The sequence below is a fragment of the Notothenia rossii genome (assembly GCF_949606895.1).
Source record: "Notothenia rossii genome assembly, chromosome: 10".
Taxonomy (NCBI): domain Eukaryota; kingdom Metazoa; phylum Chordata; class Actinopteri; order Perciformes; family Nototheniidae; genus Notothenia; species Notothenia rossii.
Window position 1 is genome coordinate 21,352,693 of NC_136908.1, and position 24,424 is coordinate 21,377,116.

The window sequence follows — 24,424 nt, forward strand, 5'->3', positions numbered from 1 at the left end:
TATGATTCAAATGGTTTATGAGAGAGAGTTTTATCGTAGTCCTGGCTGGATTGTGAGATTTTAAACTTGGTGAAGTAGTCATAAGGTCACTGGTATTGATTCACAACCCTGGCAGTTTGTGTTTGTGGATTTAACACACCTTTAAAATATTTAACACCGAGGCGCAGACAGGCTACAGAATAATAGTGTGATTACTGCGTGGAAAAAAACACAGACCAACCATGACATTTTAGCTCCCGTTAATTTGTTTTACCACATTTTCCCTACTCTTTTCCCCTCGGTGCTAATCATTCCCTCCACACCTCCTAATCCCAGAGTTTCCATCCCCCTCCCCCAGCGCCGTCCTCCCCCTAAAAGCAGACCTCCTTGCTGCGTCAGACACACAGGAATGCTGGGAATGTCCTTCCCTGAGCCCCTTTGCTCCTCATCTGCCCCCCCGCACCACTATCGCCACACTCATTAACGGGGGTTTGAAAATAGGAACCATACGCATGGCTTCCTGGCAGAGGGGACCGTCTCCAGGGAGGTTTTAAAGTTAACTCCCAGAATCCACTCATGAGTCCCCATGCAGCCGAGTAAATATCCTAATATAATCTCTGGTTCTGAGCAGTAGGAGCCAACTGAGAACGGGATTAATGTTTCTGAGGAAGCAGAAGCAGAGGGTTGGGTGTTTGTCAAAGAGAGTTATGAAAAAAGGTAACAGAGGTGGAAAGTGAGAGTAACGGAAAATGAGAGCGCGTCGCCTAGTATGGGAAGGAATGCCATTCATCTGACTAACAGTAGTCCATATGGTTCTCATAAGCACAACCTGAACGAGCCCCGGGTGATTTAACGCATCCATTGTTGGCATTCCTGTCCCTGTATACATCATCCCGCAGGGCCTGTGGGGTCAGGGCTGAAACGTACACCGTTGGCTTTAAAACACGTTGTCTGAAATAAACCAGCAGAGGAATAAATAGCCTGCTTTTGGATCTTCTCACGCACTGTCGCTCGCACACTTCAGGCGGTTTGAACTGGGGGGAAAGATACTGTTCCGTGCAGAGATGGAAACCCCGTTGATATCCTAGATCTAACATCTGGCTGTATAGCTCTATGAACACATTCATTATTGGCGATTAATTCGGAGAACTGCCACCCCTCCCATGACTCTTATTACCGTCAAAAATGTATGCAGTGTAAAGTTAATATTGATGTTTTTGTAAAATGTATATTTATTTTCGTATTCAATTTGACAATTAATCAAGTTCCCATATTCTGGGGGCTTTAGGAGTTTGAAACAGGTAGTTATTGACAGGAGCTTGAGCCCTTTTATTTCAAAGCCTATATTTTTTTAATTAAAACAATTTATTTTACAAGGAAAGTATTCCGAATTTGCAATTAAGGACCCCTGTTTGCACAGTGTCCAGATGGAAGTACAAATGGCTATAACTGGATTACTTTTAGACTGAAGAAAATCTTAAAACGTGATTCTTCTCACGCAAGTTAAGGACCTATGTGAGCTACATACTGATAGACCATAATGGTATTCTGAGGGAGTGAATACAACAATGTATACGATGCTTGTCTGTTAAGCTTTGACTGATATTCCTCGGAGAAAGAGTGCAAAAAGTAATACAAATTATGTTATTCGACCAAATTATAGTCATTTGAATGTAAAGTAGTTGTTTTAGTTTCCTTTGCAAGCCTTGAGAGCTTTGGTACTGATTATAAAGCAACATACACATCTGATTTAATCTTTTTTAAAAGCTGTTTCCAGCCAATTTGACCAGAGCATGTGAGCCTTTCACTGAGTAACAACAAAGTGCTGCCTGGTAAAAGGTCACTTCACCCGGCTGCTGTCCCTGTGGGTTAAGCCTGTGTGCTGATGATAGAGGGGGGGGTTTGGCCTCAGCTGTCACATGCAGATGGCAGCGAGGTGTCTGTCAAAGACCTCTGTGACCTTTATCACAGGTACATGTCATTGCTTTGAGCAGCACTCATCCCAACAGTGGCTCCTCTCAGCCGCTGCCAGATGCACACCGCTCATTTATTTCCCATCTCTACCCTCTGTTTACCCAGCAGGCTGTTGCTCCGAGGCCGCACGGCGCTGCTATAATTGCCGGTGGGTAAATATTGACCGCGTCCAACGAGGTTGGTGCTTGCTCGGCAGCGGTGGCAGGGCCTTTACGGGGAGCGATGACATCATGAAGAGCTGCGAGAGAGCTGAGCAAACATTTGCTCCCACTCAGGTGATAGGTTCTTAGCATTCCTTAACGGAGGAGGCCGAGCAAACGGAGGGACTAAAGAGGGATCGAGTTTAGACTAGTGCCCCGAAGGAGCCAAATAGATGCCTTGTTAGCGCTCCTACGCCGTTATGATGAGTGACTCATGGCTCTCTCAGCGATATTGTGTTTACTTAGCATCCTGGCTGGCTCAGGTTTTTGGCAAGAAGGACTTTTAAGCTTTATTTCAGTCATTTGAGGCGTCGTCATTACGTCAACATGACTTTGTTTTGTTTTACACATTCTATGAAATGATGGGCAGTTTATCACATTAAAGATGTTTCTTTTAGGCTCATTATGATTAATGGACAAAATAGTTATTTTTTCATATTATTTTTGGGGAACTCCCCCTTTTTTGGACGGTTGAAAGTGTAGAAGTGGTGAGAAGATACGTGTATAAATACATGATCTGCTGCTGTGATAAACGTTTCATCTCGGCTGGTGTGTTTACTATCCTCAAATCTTAGCGTGATAAGACAGGATGTTTTAATGCAACACGTACTTGCATGAAACCTGCAGACAAATTAAGTTCTGTTCCTAACCTTAGGCCTTGTTTTCCAAATTTCATATTTGGGACTACTCATTCAATCACTTTTAAACATCCAGCAGAATCGTATTCTTCTACATTTTATTCTCCGCTCGAGATCCTATTTATATGTGAGAGATTGAACATGTGTTGTTTTCATACTGTTGTCTTTGTGTGAGTTTATGCACTTTGTGTATGGGGCAAGGTTCAACAGGAAATCATAATTTCACACCTTTTCATTGGTTGTATACACACACCACTTCCCCCCGCTGCTGGTGACACAAATCAACAACCCTAACGAGACCTATCTCTAAAGGCTGGCCCATAAAAGAGGGTGACAACAAAGGCATTGCGGTCAAAGTGGCACTTTATTGAACTCCAACCATCCAACTCCTTATTCACGCTTCCTCCTCCCCTCTCTTGTGCTCTTATCCATCCATCTGGATGTGGACAATGTCGACATCCAGAAGTTTTTCCACTCTTAGCTCTATCAGCATCGATTCACCTTTTAATGAGAGCCACCCAAGGGCACCAATCAAACCATGCTATCACTCATATATAAGAGTGGTGTTTTCTATACGACTGCAACTCCTAAATGTAGGGTGTGTTTCTTCTCTGAAGTGATCTGCTTGTTTCCGCTCAAAGCACAAAGATGTCTCTCGCAGAGTTGTGGGCCAGAACCGCTCGATAACGTTCCCCTCAGCCACTCTGAGCTGCACCAGCCTATTAAAGTGCCAAACTAATTAATGCAGGCAATTAACTGGTGAATCCTGTGAGGCTTTCAGCCGTCCCCTCCGTAACACGTCCAAGTGGCTAAACCCAAACAGACAGCAGGCTTAATGAGGAGCATTAAAAAGAGAACACACTGATTTTATCGCTAATAAGCATCGTCATTCATCCTCTCTGATCAAAGCGGATTCTTAATCCGGTGGAATGAGTATCTGAAGAGAAGAAGTGTTAAAAGATGTGTCTGACATTTGGGTTCTTAAGAAAACTGTATCCTGAGACAGTTCTTAGAAAAGAAGAGGATAATGTCAAATGAGAGCGAACCGAGTGAACTTGAAGCAATAAGCTGAGGAGGGAGTAAAGCTTAAGACACGCTAGCAGCTCTGTAGGCTTAACATCTGCATGGAAGATGCTTTTGCTAGCATCTACAAATAATCCTCACCCTGTTCCCAGTCTTATTTTAGCAAAGTAGCATGCACATTTTTGCTAAAGAGGACAACAAACGAAGTAATGCTGAGGCTAGGTTTAGTGGTATAGTAGAGGGTTGGACACACTGAGAAATGGACCTTATAAAGGCACCAAAGGAAGAGTCATGGGGTGCTCCTGTATGCTATGATTTATCGTCGGTAGGTCATGAATGTTGAACCGAAATTCATGGCAATCAGTCCAATGGCTGTCAGGATATTCATGTCTGTATTAAAGTCGTGGAGATCTCACCATGTGGCTAAGATTCCCCGACAATATTCCTGCTTGTGTTTAATTGGAATATTTCCTGGTCTCCTTTGTTTGATATAGGGTGAAATTGATTCCTTCAGCTTTTCAACAGTTGGTTGGATTAAAAAAAGGAAGATTAACTAAAACTTCAGCTTTGGTAGTTTGCGTCTTTACTAGGTTTGCAACAATTAGTTGTCTTGTGGTTCAGTTGACCCACTGGAATCAAATCGACAACCTTTTTACGTTTTTCAAGCACAACATTGAAAAGTATTCTTATTTCAGCCCATTCAATTACTCTCAAAGCCTCCTGCTTGATATCATATTCAACATCTTCGGGTTTTGGACTGACAACATTTTTTTTTTTACCAAAGCTCCTACTTCTGCTACCTTATCACATCCGCTGCTTTAAAACGTTCAAGGAGAGAAAGTCCTTTTTAGTATGCACACACAGAAGAGCACATTACTTTTGGTACAACTGATTTATGACCTCGCTCCCTCCGATCAAACCTCATGGGCCAGCGATTCATCACATATGCGACAATGGCGAACAGACGGGCGTCTGAAGGAGCTGGCCATGCACTGCAGGAAGAAATAACTCACTTATCTGGAGCTGAGATTGTCCTGCACATGATTAGGCAGAGTAAATACGTCCCAGGCAAACAAACAAGCCATTCATTGTATATAACCTGGTTACTTCCAAAAGGGGACTTTTATCAAGGTAGATGGCACACCCTTACAGTCCATAAACAGCCATTGGAGCACTTCCTTGAGTTGTGTGGGAGTTTATGAATCCTATTGTTGCACCTCTACCTCTTCATGGCACCAATGAGCAGATTGGATCTATGGGTATGACACAGTGAATGGAGGAAATGCCCTTACAAGGAACAGACCTCATGAAGTCAGGAAGTGAGGAATGAAAAGGCCGTCTGGTGGGAGCAGATAAGGAACTAGGCGGAGATCTTTGAACTCTGAACCCAACCCATCTTTGAACACAGTGACCTCAGCGCCTGAGTCAGAGGAAACTGGGGAGAAACCGACGGCGTGAAACAGACACACCTTTCAGAGCCCAAGAATAGATCAGGAGCAGCACATTGAGATGAAAAATGGGCCTCTGAGAGCCGGATGATAAAAGACGGTACAAGGCTTCTCCATGTGAGGAGGCTCTTTGTGTAGCCGAGAGCTCGAGGCACACGGTCCCAGCTCTGAAGCCGTGAGGGGGGGGGGGCAGGAGGGTCAACCAAGGACAAGGCTACAGCATCAAACGAATACAGAAAGAGAGGAAAAGAGCGCCAAAACCTCAGTGTGCCTTTATATACCAGAGAACCACACCACATGAAGGGAAAACAGCCATTCGCCAGTCTGGATTTGCACTGCTGGGTTGGCATGCAAATCCGAGAGGAGCCCATGCATGCACTCTACACACACATGGTGAAGGACATGAAGGAGCCGCGCTCTGCTGGAGGCCTTACAGTAACATGATAGGGGATTATCCAGTGTAGGGTCCTGGTATTAGTCTCCATAATCATTCGGGAAGGAAGTGAGTGTCACTTGAAGACAAGAAAAAGTCTGTTTTCCCTTCAGCTCCATCGCCTCTTAGCACATTTACAATGCATGAGACAACGCTCCGCTGCCTGTCACCAATACCGCTGCCGCAGTAAACAAAACTGATTTGGTGTTTGGAAGAGCAAAAGGTCAGGGTTTGGATTTCACGAAGACAAAAATGATCTCAACAAATATTATGAGACAGTACAACTGTGCTTGTAAAGTTTCAAATTGGAAAGAGCCTCTTTAAAGTCTCTTAGATGATTCTAATGTTTTTTATATTGTGACCATTTAACAGTTTGGTGAACTTAATAGCTCAAAATGACTAGCAGTTGCAATAAAGAATAAGATACAATGAATAGCAAGAGTCATTAAAAAACGAAACCTCTTTGTTAACTTTACCAACATTTAATAGCACAACTTTTCTCCAGCATACCAAGCTTTATGTCACAGATGTTTTCAACAATCATTAGGACTTCAGAGGGTTACATTTGTTCCCGAAAAACAAGATTTTGTTTTAATGAAGTTGAATTAAAAGGGTGTTGAGGTTGACTTGACTTGCAAAAGGCTGAAGCAAATCAAATTGGACATTTTCTGATTAAGACTTGTTGAGTTCAAACGTGTTGGTTTCCATTTATCCAATTAAATCATTTTAAACTGAAATGAAACTGCCTCCAATGCTTTTCTGCCGTGGACCATAGACTAGATGAACCACCATAGTTTGTTTCTTTTTTGCCATTATGTTTTGAAAAATGAAGACTTGATTACACATTAATGAGTTTAGAGATGACATATTATAATTCAAAAGAAATAATATATATTTTGGTTGATATATATTTAATATCAACCAACTAGTATTGAAGCATACTGGTCATATCAAAATAAATATTGTGGATGATAATGGTTATTATCCGCTCCTTGTGTTTTTATATGCATCTTTGACTTTTTACCCAGGACAATGCCCTGTTAATTTCTTAAACTGATGATTCATCCCGTTTAATTTCCATCCAACCAGCTAACACGGGACTTTTTGAACTCTGAAAGCCCAAAATAACTCCTTCAACTTCCTCTCCATAAATCTTTCACTCTAGTTATTACTGCGGCTACAGATACAAATGGTGATTTGGTCAAATGTTGATGGAAAACAACGGAGCCTTGTCTGGACTCCGGCAATACTCAGAGTAAAAAATCTCTCTCTTCATTAGACAGGAACAACCGCTGGAAATTGAACCATTTTGACAACCACAGATTGGAGGGAAAGTTAACGTCCAAGAGATCTCTCCAGTAAAATGATTACAGCACAATACGCACTCTCATTCGAAGCACATTTCATTTTCCATCTTATCACCAAAGCCTTTTTTAATACCATTCATCACGTAAGCCTTGAGGCCTGTTTGTGTTAGTGTTGGTTGGCAGTTTGCAGGTTGATTGACAGGTCTCTCCTCTCAGAATGACTTTATCACACAGTCAATCACAAAAAGTCCTCTAAGCCTTGGGTGCCTGCTGCCTATTTACCTTCTGAAAATGCACACCTTAGCTCATTTCTATGATGGCTGGAGCTGATTTGTAAAAAAAAAAAAATCCCCCTAGGGATTTCAAAAGCTCATCCAGCATATAATTAATTTCCGTCTCCTGAAGGGATGATCTGGTCTGAGGTGCTAAAACTAGTTAAGCGGTTGAATAAACAGTAAGGTTTTTCCCTCCTGTTGAAGCACACCATTTTGAATGGAGAATCACTGGGCTCACTTTTGTTCATCTGGAGCAATTTTTTTAATACTGAGACCAATTTAAATGTTTAAAAAAACTACTGGATAAGCAAAATGGCTCGGTAATTAGGAATAAAGCAATATAGCTTCTTTTTTTTGGGCTTACATCACCTTTACCAACGTTATTCAATCCGGTTCTGTGTGCAATAATAACCTGATATATTTTCCAGGACAGCTTGAGATATAAGCTCTAAATAATATACTAAGCGGCCAGTAAAACAACAAATGTGCACAATGGACACACTGCTTTTTGTGTACATATATCTAAACTGTGAGAGGACCATGCCAGGTGTAATGGGTTTGCCAGCTGCCCGCTTAGAGCATTTAAATGCAGCTGGGCTCCACCGAAATCCAAAAAACAGCTCTGTTCTGTTTGCTTTTCCACGAGTTATTCCCATATTCACTGCCCGTCTGTGGCTTGGACTGGCTCGGCTACACACAGTGTGCCAATATACATATAAAGCCAAATGGAAGCTCTGCACAAAAACACTACCCTGCTCTGTGGTGAGCACCAGGCCCGGCACACCCTGTGCACATTTCACATCACAGACCCACGATCTCTCCGGCCTCTCTGCTCTCTGTGTGTAATCACATTGATGGGAGTCGTGGCAGGCTGGCAGGATAACAGGTCACGGTGCGAATGCCTTGTCCTTTCACATCTGATACCAGTGAAGGCCAAGCCCACCAAAGTGGATGTTTTAAATCCGCTCTGATCCTCAAGGACTGTCTCCAGAGATCAGTCTCCTTTTTCTCTAAACGCACTTCATCATTTTCAATTGTTCAATGCTTTCATCCCCCACTATACAGTTGCATCTGAAAAATATAAGATGAGTACATAATTGGTATAGGGATTCTTAAAATGTGTATTTCACTACTTTGCGACTATGTTAAAACCCAATGAAATATAATAAAGTGAATAATGGAAGCCAAATTCCTTTGGACATTTTGGGGCTAAAACATTTGACAATTGACATTTATCGAGAAAAAGACCCCAAAAATCTCCATTTCAGATTTTCAAATGTTGCTTCTTTAATTAAGTGAATATATGAATGTGCTGGACTGCTAACACAAGCTATTGGAAGTTATGACAAAGTGTGATGAATTGTTTTGCGACACCACTTTATTGATTTATTAGAGAGCCAGAAGTCCACAGCTTCCAACCAATCACTTCAAGAGGTGGCTTCACTGATGAGTTCCTCCGCTACACTTAAAGGAACTTTAATCAGCTGGTCCATGGTGCATGATTGGATTAAATGATTAATCACAATTGTAATTGACAGACTCACTGATATTTAATATGGTCATTAGTTGCAACCCTAGGGAAACGTAATCAACTATCTTCATGTCTTACCTTGCTGGGGGTGTTATCAGCTGCTAGAGTACTCCTGGGTGGGACTTGGTAGATGTCTTGTGCCGGGGGAACTTGGTAGATGCTCTGTGGACTCTGGAGGGAGGGGGGCACCTGGTAGATCCCCTGAGCCCCCCCTGAGCCAGCCTTCTGCTGATAGGCCAAGCTCTGAGGGGGGGACTGGGCAGCGGCGGCCGGCGACTGGGCCTCGAACATGGGTCCGATCAGCAGCTTCAGGCGGTTGCCAGGGGCGATGCCTTGGCGGCCGTGCAGGGAGCAGAGCCACCAGCCCTCCAGCCCCCCCGTGTTCTGCTCGATGACCGTCAGGATGTCCCCTTTACGGAAGGCCAGCTCCTCGGGGGACTCCGGCATGTTGTCGTACAATGCTTTGGCCATCAGGTTCTGCGGAAATAAGGGCACACATTGTTCTTTAGACAAAGTTCATGGCTTCTTTTTCCATTCTAATAAACATAAATGCATTTTAGGAAATCAACTCATTAACTTTCTTGCTTAGACTTGGATTAGATCAATTCGATTTGCATTCCTATACTTTAAGTTAGAAGCTTCTGCCTGTAGCAAGTTAGCTTATAGCTTAGCACCAAGAGTTAAAAACAGGGGAAAATAGTTGGCCTGACGCTGGCCATCGCCTCTCGAGCCCAATAAAGAACAAATGTGTAAAAGCATCAAGTGAGGTTTTGTTGTCTCAAGGTGACTATGCAACTTCAGGCAATGGCTGATAGAGGACAAAAAAAGTTTACAGCAAAAAAAAATTATACTGGAAAAACCCACAACTTATTATGTATTTGGATCTGGGTCTATAGAGGTGTCACAAGGCCAATTTTGTTTATTGTAGACAGAGCCAAGATGGCGTTTGCCCCCATTTTCCAGATGTTATGCTAAACTAAACCAATCATCTACTATTTGTAGTTTTTTAAGCATACAAAAACAAGTTGTTCCAAACCCCACACTTAACGCCAAAGTATTATTTTCAACCATTTTGGTGAATGACATGCTGGTGAACTTTTCTTCAAATTACCATGGAGGATCCCATTAGCCCCCAGCTCCACGCCAGATGTCTTTCAAACCAATGTGAATTTGATGGGATTTTATCAGCCGGCTCTCTGCTCGGGGGCACAGTTATCTAAAGGGCCAGCACAGGGCGGAGGGATAATGACTCTGAACCACAGATTTTGGAGATAGGAAAACCCCTAGAGTGTGCCACTTCTGTCTGAAAGAGGCATTTTAAGCCTAATTGCCTCAGTAAATGCATCAGTCCTTTTCCTTTAGCTTTTATTCATCCATGGAAGGAGTTAACTGAGTATGAACACTCCTTTTCAGCTGCTTCATAATCGCTCGATAACAAACTTTAACTCTTGGGAGATGCCCAGCACAGCAACAGTCCTGTGCTTAAACTCTGTAAACTCCATAAATACAATTAGCGATTAAGTGCCAAGGGCACTATCAAGGGCAACTAAACTGAAGGAGAGGAGAGAGTTTGTTTGGTTTTCCCAGCTTGACTGTATTTGGTGCAAACAACATAACTTAATTTTATTTTTGCAACCCACTACCTGAGTGAAACATATTTTGTTGTTTTATGTATCGCCTTTTCTTCTGTAATCAAGCCAAGTATATATTTCTAATGACGACAAACCTACAGAGGGTTGAAACCAGACTGCTGCCGACGTTAAAGCTTTATAAACTCATCCTGTAGTTTGTATTAAACCCACTTGTATCAGAATAAATGAGCTGCGTAGGGGATATAATCTGAATCCTAATCTAATTCAAACTAGATGCACATTTGGATTAGAAACAAATATTTCTACAGAGGGAGGATTATCAGAAACGTGCAACCAAGAAACAGGGACTAACTGCTTACACACCCAAATATAGCTTCTGAAAGGGAAATTCAGTTTCTTTAAACGCCTAACCCCTTCAGTGGCAGTGTGGGAATCAGGAAGCCTAATTTGAGGCTTTCTTGAAACCTCTTTGGCCTTCCTCTTTCCTACCCGGCCTGATTCAGGCAGTTCCCATGTGAAACTCTTTCTGCTGCCGACATCGTTATCTCTCACTGCGGCCTGGCCTCTCTGGCTATTGTCTAAGTTCGCTGTCAGGGCCATTAGCCAGCAACACCTGTCGCACAATTACATCCCCACAATCAACCCCCTGCCACCAGCTAGCTGCAACAAGTTTTGATTGTGACCTCCCGAGGTCGAATTAGCCCAATGGGAGTAGACCTGGATGTTCATGCTCATTGCAATAATGTAATCAATGCTGGCATCCATGAGGAAACAAAATGCTGATTACTGTGATTACAACTGTAGCTCCAGCCAGAGTTTGAATAATTTCAAACATGCAAGAACATTTTTGTATCATCATAAACCTCCCTCTCTGTCTGATGTTCATTTGTACGAATCAGATTCACCAAACCTTTTATTCGTCTTCAAACGTCTTCAAACTGCACACATTTGTTGTAGAGTGCTTGTTTAAGCCTCATGAATGTCAATTGCCCGATTTTGAGATTGAATTATTAGCATATTCAAGGCCTTTTAAATGTGCCATATCATTTGACTTTCTCTTTTCTGATTGAGGGCCAAGTTTCATCTACAGAATAAATTCACACCAAAAGGTCATGCAGACAAAAAGTTAACAAGATTGGCAGATATATTACTATTGTTGTTGAGGGAATCAAAATAATCCCAAATAATCGAATTCAAGCACTGAAGGACAGGTCAGGGGAGGATAGCAGAATAACAGATTGACAGAAAGTCTATGCTGTCATACTGAAATATGCCCAAAAATATATAAATCTAAACTAAAATGGCTCCATTAATCGAAAAAAGTAATTAAGATATTCAGGTAAAAGATTAGAAATGATGGCATCATGATTCTTACATTTTAATCACTTTTCCCCCCTGCGGAGAATGGCAGACTACTGGACAAGTCTGGACAGATACAAGATAATTGGTGAATTCCATCATTTAGCTGAAATGTTGCGTCAGAACTGTTTGCACAAGTCGTTCCTGCATTAGGTCCATGCAGTGGTAAACTGCTACGTGTTCAGAAGTAATTAAATTAACTCACAGAGCACAGAACTGCACGTAGCACACGCTGCTTTGAGAGAATGCCACATGTACAGAATCACAAACCAATGTGTACACATACAAAAGTGGCTACAAGTTGGACCTTATATTTGTCCTTCATTAAAAAAGAGGAAAACTACATATAAATGATATATACTGTACCATGATTTCCTTTATACCATGAAGGTAATTTCACATCGATAGAACGCTTAAACTTTAGTCTTTGCTGGCAGTACATCGCATTAATAAGTCACACATCAGTCTGCATTTGTGTTAAAAAAAACTGAACACGTACGGCATGGTGTGTTGAGGTGAGTGTGGCGACTGAGAAACATGTTCACACACTTAACCCTGACACTCACTGTGGTTTCGCTTTATTGGAGCAGAGCTTTTGGAGGTAAACATACAGACAATATACTGTAAATGAAAATCATGACCACTTAAATAGCACCTCGACCAATAACGATTGAGTCATACATGAGCCAGAGAAGATATGTGAAACAGAAAACATCCCCCCTTATCATTTTGAAAAAACCTGTTGTTAGCTGTAATGGCTAACAGCTACATGCAGATCCTTTTTTGAAGTGATGCTCCTGTTTTTGTTTGTGTTTGTCTCACTGCATCACTGTAATCGCAGCAGGTGAAACTGAGTATTAAAGCGGGCGTCAGATCTCTGCTATAAACATTGGTTAGTCACAACACGGTGACTGCACCGCTCGCCATTGATCTTCCTATAAACACATGTGTTTGTCATTTGTCAGTGGGCAGGCGGGGAGGGCCCCTTCTGCTTCACCCACTGACGACCAGCTTCCAGGAAGTTATGTGTTATAAGTCAGCGAGGCGTTCTGCTGCTTCCTAATGTAAACACAAACCTTTCCTGGTCCTGCCATTTAAATATTGATGTAATAACAGAGGTTAGAGGGGGTGTTCAGAGTGGGTTAGAAGGCAAGAGCTTATCTCAAAATAAGCCGAAAGGTCTTTTAATGGTTTTGCTCTTTGCTATTTTTCAAACCTTTTTGGGCCCACTACAGTATGTCTTAAGCACGTCAAAGGAAACAAGGCAGTCTAACCTGGTATCCTTTTACATTTCCTCTTATATAACGTTTATGAAAAAGTTAACCCTGATTTTAATTTTACATTTTTAACTGGATTTTGTTATACCATATTTCTATTTAACCTCCTAAGGTTATTTCTCAGTTATTTGCATAATCTAAGGCTTCTACCATTTGTTCAAATGTAGAGCTACATGAATCCATTATTAATGCGACAAAGAAGTAATCTGCAACTATTTCTAAGCATCCATTCATCATCGAAGAAGTGTCTTTAAATATTCTTTGATTTTAGCTTCTTAAATGTGATAATATTCTACTTTTCTTTGTCACATCTGATAGTTGTCTAAATATTTTAGAGCTGATGGTCGAATAAAATAACAAATACATTAATTTTCAATAGATCTAATGATTCCTTATTTGAAATATGTATTGGTCTATGAAATGTCAAACAATAATGGAAACAATGGCCACGGTGTTGATTCAGAATCTTTTTTTCCTCCGAATTATAGTGCAAACCCCAAAACATGCAGTTTACAATTATATAAAACTGAGAAAATATTTTTGGGCTATTCCTTTTAAAAGTGAATGAAATGTTTACCTGTAACTATTTGGTTAAGGATGAAGCTTGACAAACATTGGCATGATTACTGAAGAACGTATCTGTTCCAGATAAAAGGAGGTATGAAACTTGTGTACACATGTATTTGATTTATTATTGGGGGTTTCCCATGTCTAATGCCGCCCTCGACAACATCTGGTTTCAGGGGCGTTCTCACAGCCTTGTATGTTTTCGTCATTAGAAAACGAGGAATTGTGTAAATCTGAGCCGTCCAGATTCCCACCTGGAGCTGCACTGCAGCCTGAAGACCTAGCTGTCTGAGCCCCTCCACCCTGACTCACAAACCTTTACATCAACAAGGCTTTTTTTCCACCAGCGTCTCGCCTGAGCACAAACAGTGTAAACGTCCTGTGTGAGTAAAAGCCTTCGCTGACCATCTGAAAATAAAACCTTATGTAACTGTACTGCTTACTGAAAGGGCCCCACCTTTGCTTTCAGTCAGTACTTTCTGGGTGGTTTTGGCTCTGCCTCTCTGGGGTAGACATCAATTTACTAATAATCAAGGTGGATTTGGCTAAACAAGTACAAAAAAAAAATTGCCCTGCTTCTGCAGCCAAAAGCCCAACCACAGCACCCAGCAGTAACATAGCATCCCCACAGCAACGAGAGCTGTTCGTCTTTCAAAGAGAAAAGGATGTTTTCAACCAAGAATAACAACAACCTGCTCCAAATAAAGTGGTACGCTCCAACTGTGAAAACCTATTGGTGTGAAAATTAGGACCGTACCAACTGCAACAAGACCCGGGTTGGTTCGCGGAAGAGGGCGAACCAGCACACTCATTTGGCCTCATTTCACATGGTTAAATATAGAAAATAATTATAGTAATGACGGTAATGAGGACCTGATGACTTTTACAAGCCGTTCCTCAGAGTGCGGGTGAGCGCCAGTTCAAATAAATGGGCCGTGTGAAGGGTTCTGGGTAGAAAGGGCTCATGGGAAGCGGTTCAGAGCTCAGACCACATGGTAATTTCTTCATTTGGACATTTTCAGGAAGGTTGACCCTCTGATTACAGCCTAAGCCAGTGGGCCACCATTAACATAATTACACAGCAGCCTCGGTGAAACTTCACCTCCGCTATTTTGGAAAAAGTCTTGTGGAAAATGACACAACTTTTGAAGCTTTTATTTTAAGCCAGGGAAACGTGATCCAATACATGCACTGCTGCCACACAGGGACTGATTGATATGTTATGCAAGCAGCTGTAAATCAATATGACACAGTTACAGTGACGTCGATAGAGCTAACAATCAATGGTTTATTCCTGTGTGGCTTCCATCATGGTCATCAGCCATTGATTGGTTTCCAATACCTTTTGGTCCGAGGCACCCAAACAGCCATGACATGTTATGACTTTATGTCCTGACTGAATGTAGGTTCCAAATAAATAGTACTATTCATTATATTATTACATTTGTTCTACAATTGAACCATCCACATTTAGTTTGGTTAGTTCAGCAATAATTAAGTACACTATTATTATACTAGTGCCATGACTCTCAGTTGCATAAGTGACAGTAACTACAATCTTTTCTTAAACATAACCAAATTAAGAGTTGTGTTGCCTAAACCCAATTTCCTGTGAAGAGGGAAGTTCAATTTGAAATTACACTGTAACAAGCAGCACTTCAATAAGGTTATTGACAGAGACACTACAGGGGTACCTGTTGGTTATCAGAAATAAATGTTTTTTAATGAACATCCCCAATTGCAACAATTAAACACTTTTTATATGGTTATTTCTACCATTTTGTCGCGACTTTTAGCTACCTGTTTTAACCTCTATGTTAACTCTTATATTGACTCAACAATCTTTCCACGTACTACCTGGCAACTGCAGAAGTTCCCCCTGGGGTAATTCCCCACTGTGAAATCACTGTTATTGGACAGAAATAACATAATTGGCTTATTCATTAGTTTTTCCCCCAACATCTGAATAGCATGATTTTGTGACTTGATTTGTGACTGTGTAATGATTTTCAGTGGACCACAGACATCAAGACACAGCACACCAAGCTCCTCCAGGCTGATAGAACAGGCTCTATTCATCCTGCATAAAAGACGATTGTATCCCCAGTGTAAATATGACACCCACCACCTTCACTCTTCTCCTATTTGTGATTCACAAGCTGTTGCAGCACTGCAAGGAAATCTCCACTCCCCAACACTTCTAAACAGCAACAGTGTGGTGACTGTCTCTCTTAGACGGGATGTGATGTGCAGTTTTTTGTCTAACCACACTGCAAGCTGTGACCACTGAAGCTTAAAACATCTATGTTTGAGAGCTGACATATTTGTTTCGTCAGTCGATATGCATCGCTAAAACTGTGTCAAAGACATGGCATTTACCCAGAAACAAGAATAAGCACATTTTGTCTTTGTTTGTCTTTTTCGCCATACAGTATATTGTATGTTAGTACCAAGAATAAAAAGATGTATCTATCGAAAACATAATGGTTGGACACATTTATAATGAAAATGATCATTAGTTGCATATTTCTACCATTCTGATTGTTAAACTGTGGCAACCTTTTTGCAACTTAGAGCATTGAAACTCGTGATGCAACACAAAGTATGCCGTCAGCCACATCTTGCTTTAGTCACAGGAAGTGAGTTGAGTAACTTCTTGGTTAAATGACAGTTCTCTTCCGAACTCTATCCATTCATCATAGGTGTTTTATTTGTTTACTGTCACATAAACTACAAGGTAACTTCTTAGCCTGCAGCACTTCCAGGCTTCCTTCCACTGACCTCGACTTATCACCTCACATCTTGGACTCCTCCTCGCTAATCTTGAACACTAACCTATAATTAGATGAAAAGCTACACTGGAGATGTTCTCTCTAAAAAGTGTATTAAATTCTGTGAACTGTAATGTCTGCTTGGCAAACATTGTGCAACGTTGCTTCTCATATTCCGCCAAATCGTTCCAGGACTCTGTGAATGGTGCAGCAGGAAGAGAAAGTGTCATTCAATTTGAGAACCCAAGTTAGCATGTTGTTATGGTTGAGCAAAGCTATGAATCTTTTCATGCTCTAAAGGCTTTGTTCGGTTGGCGACACCCTCTGACCTACGATAGACCATTTTCCGCACCTCCTTGGGGTCAAAAACGTAAAGTAAAAACAACAGTATGGATGGTATTTATGGGGCCTATGCCAAGAGGCGCTGAGTGTTGGCAGAGCGGAGACGTGGATTGCTTCCAAGCTCGACATTGATGCCAAAAGAGGGTACATGATTGCATAGTAACCCCCGGAGACGAGAGCTAATCCCTCCAGGGGGCATTAGCCGAGTTGTGAAATATGTTTCATGGTATCTCCGCAGGGACACATTGAATGGTTTTTACATATAGGAATAGCCAATGAGATGGAGATTCACTTCAGTGTCCTCCCGATTTCACGCCACGGAAAGATCTCACAGACACAGAAAGACAAACAACTGAAGCTGCCATCTTCTCCCTTTCAAACATGAAGGGCATCTGAGATGAAAGGAACATCTTTTGTTTATTATTTCGCCATTTTTAACAATTTAGAGCTTTTGAACACATCTACGGAGGATGTGCTTTCAGTTTGAGTATTTTATTTCCCTGTCAGAGGTTGGCACTCTTTCTGTCATTATATATTCATATGCCAAGTATTTTTTATGTTTTCTATTGGATTTTTTCTTTTATTAAATGCCCATGAGAAGCACTTAGGACCCAAGTTGATATGTTAAAACTCTTTTGTCTAACAAATGGTTTCATCCAACCAAACAGTCAAAGAGCCAAAGATATTCAGTTGTCATATATGAGCTGGAACTGGAGAGTGCTGCTGTCTTGAAAAATAACCAGCTATAGATTTATTATCAAAGGTACATGTCCAGCCAGCTAAAACAACTCTGCAGCATTAAGAAATCCATCTTGTGGCTTCTCTGAGTACTCAAACTACAGAATGAACCAATTCAGTGCAGTGGCATTAAACACTTTTCTCATCTGTCACGCTGACTCTTATCTGCCAACAGGACGGACTCTCCACAGGGTCGAACCTGGCCAACATTGGCTCGCTACATCTTGAGAGATGACCCTGCAAAATAGTTGGCATTCCTCTGGGGGAAGGAAGGGGGTGGCGGGAATGATTTCCGCCAAAGGTCAAACATGGAAATGATTATCTGCATTGTTGCTGATATTAGGTAGTTTCTCTCTCTCTCTCTTTCGTTGGCTGGAATGATCACACAATGCAAGCTATCTGCTTCAGACGTTTTTTTGAATGTTTAATACTGGCTCACGGTGCGAGGGGCGCAGCATGGAGGGGGTTTAGGGGGTTGAGTGACTGCTTTTGAGCCTCATTGGGGGAGAAGCTCTTCACGCTTACTTAAAAAATCTTGAGCAAACTTGAAGTCATTCTGCATTTAAAATGTTCAGAAAACTGGACGTCACAGCATGAAAATAACCTGACTTTTTAACAGCATGAGAGTAAATTATGATAGAGAGTCTGTGCAAAAGCTATTTCACTGCTTGAACGTGAGCATAGAACTTGCAGGTTTTCTCAAAACGAATTGTTTGCCTGGTTTCCTTTCAGGAGAACACAAATGTCTCTAGACAAAGAGTAGACTGTGTATCCCGGTACTACCAGACTCATTTACAATGTAAAGGGGCACCTTGAAACAAATCATGTGCATCTTCCGAAACAACCTTCCCACGCACGATCGCCTGGAATGCTCTCATTCTCACGGGGCACTTCTCGACCTCCAGGCTCCCATCCCCCCCATCCAACAACCACCGAATACATCCAACTGTTTGCCCTCTCGTTCCCCCCTCAACTTCCTCTTTCTTTTCTTTTCTGCAGGCCCTTTCAGCATCACAAATCCTCCTCCTCCTCCTCCCTCTCAGAACAATGTCTGCTCTGCTCTCCTCAAAACCTCTTTGCTTTTGGACCAGTGCCTGGAGCCTGAACCCATAAAAAAGAAACACCAAAGACACACAAGCACACACACATATTGGCTAGAGTATGGGTCCACCTAATCATTCCTCACTGTGGTTGTGAAGCTATTTCTGCAACAGTTACGTCAGCTACCAAGGAATGAGTTTAAGGTTGTGGAGGTATTTGGGTGAGAAGATGGGGGAGGTCTTTTAAAAGCTAACTCCAGAAAATAGTTTAGTGAAGCATTAAAGGAATAGTTTAACATTTTGGGAAATACACTTATTTTGACAGAGAGTTAGACAATTACAGTTATATCACTGATATGTCTGAAAAGTCAACAAAGCTAGAGATAGAGAGTTAGCTTAGCATGAAAACTGCCTGTGACCAAAGGTTAGGCTTCAACCTAGAGCTGCACCGCACAAGCTCAATAATTAATTTCCAATTGTGGTTAATCTGTATGAAACTCAAATATTTAAAGAAAAATATGTTGTTTTTCAATGGAAGTTAAACTTTAAATGGTAGGTTACCTGGCTGTACTCTTATATTATTGGATAGTAGTGGTTAACAACAAGAAAAAAATATATGGTTGCGATACATTTCACTGACATTGGAAAAACAATATGATTAATTGTATTGGAGGGAATTAATTGTGTATATAATACAACTTGCAGGCTGGGATATCCATAGCACTCCAATGCTTTCATTCTGAATGATATTTTGACACATTTTAACAAATATTGTGCATTCTTATTAAAAGGACTAGTCCATATTGCAATTTCGATGAAATCTAAACAGTAGTTCCTGCCTACCGGAAAGTCCAAACCTTACCATTTTTGTACATAAGGAATCATCCTTTATGCTAAGCTAAGCTAACTAGCTCTGGCTTTATACTAACTATACAGACATGAGAGTGGTGTTGACTATCTCATCTAACTCTCCAATCAGAAAGTGCAAGTGTAATTCCCAAAGTGTTGGTACTCCTCCTGAATTTGAAACCTGTGGGCCTCACTGACGCTGTTAGAAATCTCTCTGTTTGCGGACCCATCAAGGGGATTATACGCATATGATGACCTATGGAAGAAAAGCCTTTCCTTCACACCTGAGCACAAATGGGAAACCAGGAGGGGAGGGGGGTGAAGGCTGTGGCACCTCACCTCAGGCCATGAGACGGGGCGCCAGACGCTCGTTAGGCTGGTGTTGAATACCGCTCTGCGAGGAAAATAGCTCTTAATATAGCTGTGAATAATTCATTGCGGCTGAGATCAAGAGCAGAGATTTGATAGGGGACATAGTTAACTTTGGCACCATTTAACAGATTTAAAGATGGACACAGTGACGCAAAATGTGTAATCTGATTTTCCAACCTTTCTTATGTCTGCCTACGTGCCACACTACTTTTCATCTAGCAGTGTTGCATAATCCAGATATGTTTATCATAAGCAAATAGCACTCTGCTTGATTTCTGTACTCTCCTTATCTCGACTCAGTCAAACAAAGAAGCACCGTTTTACGTCAGAGATCCTCTTTTGCTTGGAAACACTGTTGTTGATCGCAATAACATTATCTTCCACTGATCTCCAGGAGGAGTTTTCTGAGGCTGGCCTCGATCTGAAAACCCATCATCAACACCCTTGATTGCTCCGGCTCTCTCCGGGTATGTGAGCTATGTAACTAACTGGACAATGACTCAGTCTGGACCATGACGCAGACACACAGCCTGCACCACCCTCCAATCACAACCCCACCCTGCTAAACATTGACACAGCCCAGTAGACGCTGGGGAAAATGGATCCAAAACTGTGTCAAGTCAATAGCCTGAGCCAACACAGCTACTTCACACTTCACAAAACAGCCACTGCCCTCCAAAACCTCTGAATCATCCAAACACTTTGCACAGTTTTTACTTCCCTAATATGGTGAGGCAGAATTCTCACTGAAAGAGGGGATGACATTTAAATGCAACAGTTCAGTAACCAAGGTTCTTGCTAAATACCCATTGTTTTAAAAACAGTGCTAAAAGCTCAAAGGCATTCACACAGCAGAGCTCCAGTAAGACCATGACATGTTAACATCCAACAACAGTTCATAATGTAATTTAAATGGGCCTGAAGTCGAGCTGTCCATCACAAAGTAAAATCCTAAAAGAATAATATTGACAGACATAACAAAGACTCTGATTGGCTAAAGGGAAGAGTAATATGAGAGCATTGAGGACCTTTCATGCAGACAGACACGATTCATTTTATAGTGAAAGCGCCAAACAATTTCAGCAAGAAGCGGAAAATACAGTTAATGGTATTAATTAGTCAACTGAAAATATGTGTTGTGCCAGTGTGGCAGCTTTCCCTGTAACACCTCCAGTATTAGGTTATAGGAACCCAAAGATTTTCTCAAAGGAATATTTGGCGAGTTAACAGTTTGGCCAATTTCAACAAATAAGTCTACTGACTAAATGGTTATCTGGCAATGAAAATCCATTCATACTTCAAGATATTTCAACAAGAAAGCCAAACAGTTCTTGGTTCCAGCAGTTTTGATGATCTCATATATCTTTGGATGTACAGATATAAAATTATGTTTGAGTTTATGGTATAGTTATAGATCATGAAAGACTGTTTTTTAGGTGAAACCCAAATATAACAGTTTTAAATTGAGTTACAAATAAATTAAGACATAATTTTTTGAGGATGATATCCATATTGCCCAGCTAAATAAAAAGATAACCAAACAAAGTCCAACACCAACAAAAAGGTGGTGATCAAATAGCAATTGAATGTAAAGTGGAATAACGTGCTTTTGTTGGCAATCTGACTTTCAAAAGTCACTATATTTAGGACACTGGTAGGGGAATAATAGTTGAAATTATAAACAGAACATGACAACATATTTCAGATCCCTTTTTGAAGGGGGGAGGAGGGTACGCTTTTCCTCTATTTACGCCCCTGTGATCGCAATAAATGTGGCCCGAAGGCACAGATAAAACAACTGAATGCTGTAGACTCAAATTAGACATCCACACACACACACACACACACACACACACACACACACACACACACACACACACACACACACACACACACACACACACACACACACACACACACACACACACACACACACACACACACACACACACACACACACACACACACACACACACACACACACACACACACACACACATCTACCAAAAGTGACAGCATCTTCTCAGCAGTTTCACTTTGATAACCTGATTATTTTTTTCAAACAAACCCGGATGCACTCATTTAAACAACTTATAATTACCGCGTTAATGCCAACAGTGGATAGTTGTACAATCATCCACGTCGACTCTTCTGACAAAACCAGCTTTGTAAATAAGTATTTCTTTAACATACATAATGACAAACGAGAAAGTGCTGTTCCAATCCAAGTCGCATTACTTACTTTGTATTTCATTTTGCAAAGGTCTCTTCTGTGACTCCAGTGAGTTAAATATCCGCTTTATCGCATTCAAAGAGCGCACATGAGTGAGTGCAGGGCCTGAAGAGTTTTCTGTGTGGTTAACCAGCCATCCGGAGCTTCAGAGACGTAGAAACACTCTCTCCGTGGATCCTGCGCCGCTTCTTTCTGCTCTTCCAGAGCCAGACTACTCTTCATCACATTGACGCTGCGAGAGGCTCATTTGAGTGGAACGCCGCTCATTGGTCGGTGGGAACATTCTAGTCCCGCCCCAGCCCCCCCCCCCCCCCCCCCCCCGCGCGAACTGCGGAACTGCTCTGTTACAAACCTGACCTCGTTATTACAATAATAACATATATATATATAATTATACAGATAGAACACATGTTTCAAAAGGTGTTCAGTAAGTATTAAAAAAGTGCAATACAAGATGTTAATGTTAATATACTTCACTTTTCCTAGGTCTTCTTACGTTTCTTTTTTCTTAACCTTCTATTTGACCCCACACTGTATGCCAAATTAGCTTTAAGGACTTCCTGTTTCCATTGTAGCAATGGAAGTACAGAAAACAATTGTTTACACGTATAATGATGAAATCTAAATTGGGATGATTCATATTGAAGTTCTGCAATATTGTCAGAAACCTTTTTTCTATGATTTCTTCTATGATTTAGCCGATTCTACAGAAAGTATTAGTCCCATTAAATCGCAAAAATAAGTGTATCATGTCTCTGTGTTTAAATCTGAGCCGAGAAATTACTCTAAGAAGAACACATTTTGACGTAAAATGAGACAATCTGGCAATAGGTTTTGGTATCATGAATGTAATCATTTTTATTCTGCCCTTCGGGTATTGTGGGCTTTTTAGATGTTTAAAACAAAAGTTCATTTAAAGGTGACTTATCATGCAAAATGCACTTTTGTACATATTTTATACATGAACATGTGTCCCCGGTGTGTCAGGGAACCCACCAAGTGTCAGAAAAACACAACCCTCTCTATTTTCCTATACCCAAATCTCTTAAAAAGGGGCTGCAACGGATCTGATACAGACTGATCCAGATTTGAACACTTCTATGACGTCACAGAAGTGGCACTATGGCTATTGGGTCAACTCCACCAATCAGGAGGAGACAGCCACGGACATTGCCGTTCGAAAGCGCTGGAGACGCTGTAGTACATATGCCAGGCCTGTAGATGGTGCTGTTCTCACAGAATCAGCCCATGAAAAGACAGTGTTAAATTGAGCGAAATGAGGAATGGCTAAAATGCATGATTTGTTTGGTATTTTGAAAAATAAAAAGTATAAATATGCCTTTATATAGGTATGGTCCTACACTATATTATTCAAATATAGCATGATAGGTCCACTTTATATAACTGTAAAAAAAAACACGTTGTCACTGATAATCAAACACTACACCTTGTTTCGCTTCGCTAGCTAGCAATAGCTAATAGTCAAGTTTTTATCTAATTTGATTGCATGACTGTATGCTACTGACCAAACTTCAATATGACTCATATGTTGTGTACCCCCTCATGCATGTTGTAATTTAAGTTACTTGAGTTATACTTGTTATGTATATCAAAAATAAATATGAATATTAAAATAAATGTAGGCTATATTGTTTAAATTAGAAAAATAAAGCCTAATTTATACTTATTTGTCTACAGTACACAATTTAACAGATTAAGAGGAAGTTCTTGCCCTGTTGCAGTGTCTGTTTTTCTGAGAACAGTGTAACACTGAGTTGGGAGGAAGTGCGATTATGTAGCATCTTCTTCTGCATAGTAATGTGTCCGTTGGTTTAGAAGAAAATTACAACACCCTGTTACACAACGCTGCCTGTGCATCATCCTGCTCTTCAATGAATAAATAAATACATAAACAAATCTGTTTTCTCTCCGAGCTGTAGTGAACAGCTTCAGTTTACATGATTGAAAACACTGGCTGCACAAAATAATAGTTTTTGTATGTTCTCTTGGTCAATTCACCTTTTTTTGGAATACTAGATTAAGAGATCTGTTTTTTAGAAATACAATCATTGATGCACCTTACTGCTCCTCATAGGACTATTCTGCAAAACTGAGTTATTTTACTTTTTTTGTGCTTATATTTATTGTATGTAGAGCTACTTTTAGTGTTGATGCAGAACTTATTAGTAGTAATACATTAAGTAGACACTTAGTTGTGTTAGTATTTTTAACGGAGTATTATTCCAACTTAAATATCTGACTACTTTTTCTAACACTGGTTGAAACTGACCATAAAGAGGTTTCCAGCTATTTAAAAATGACAATCGCTGTTAACAAATTGACTGACTTTTTCAACGACCACATATTACCTGGAACTGTCACCCTCTTGATTGAATTAATTAAGGAAGATAACAAATCTGAAGAATCTCCATCTTTCTATACAAAATACAAAGACTTTCCTGACATAATACTTAAC

General features: G+C 40.9%; 1 protein-coding gene across 1 annotated transcript in view; it reads right to left on the minus strand.

The window, feature by feature from the left end:
* The window catches only part of nedd9 (neural precursor cell expressed, developmentally down-regulated 9), a 28,871-nt gene extending 6,711 nt beyond the window's left edge, over window positions 1-22,160 (minus strand). Inside the window, exons 1-2 of the mRNA XM_079652786.1 lie at window positions 21,958-22,160; window positions 8,887-9,285 (exon numbers count right to left, since the gene is read on the minus strand). Coding sequence (XP_079508912.1) covers window positions 8,887-9,285; window positions 21,958-21,969 — 411 coding nt within the window. The 5' untranslated portion in view covers window positions 21,970-22,160. The remainder of the gene's footprint in view (window positions 1-8,886; window positions 9,286-21,957) is intronic.
* Window positions 22,161-24,424: the final 2,264 nt, after the last annotated feature.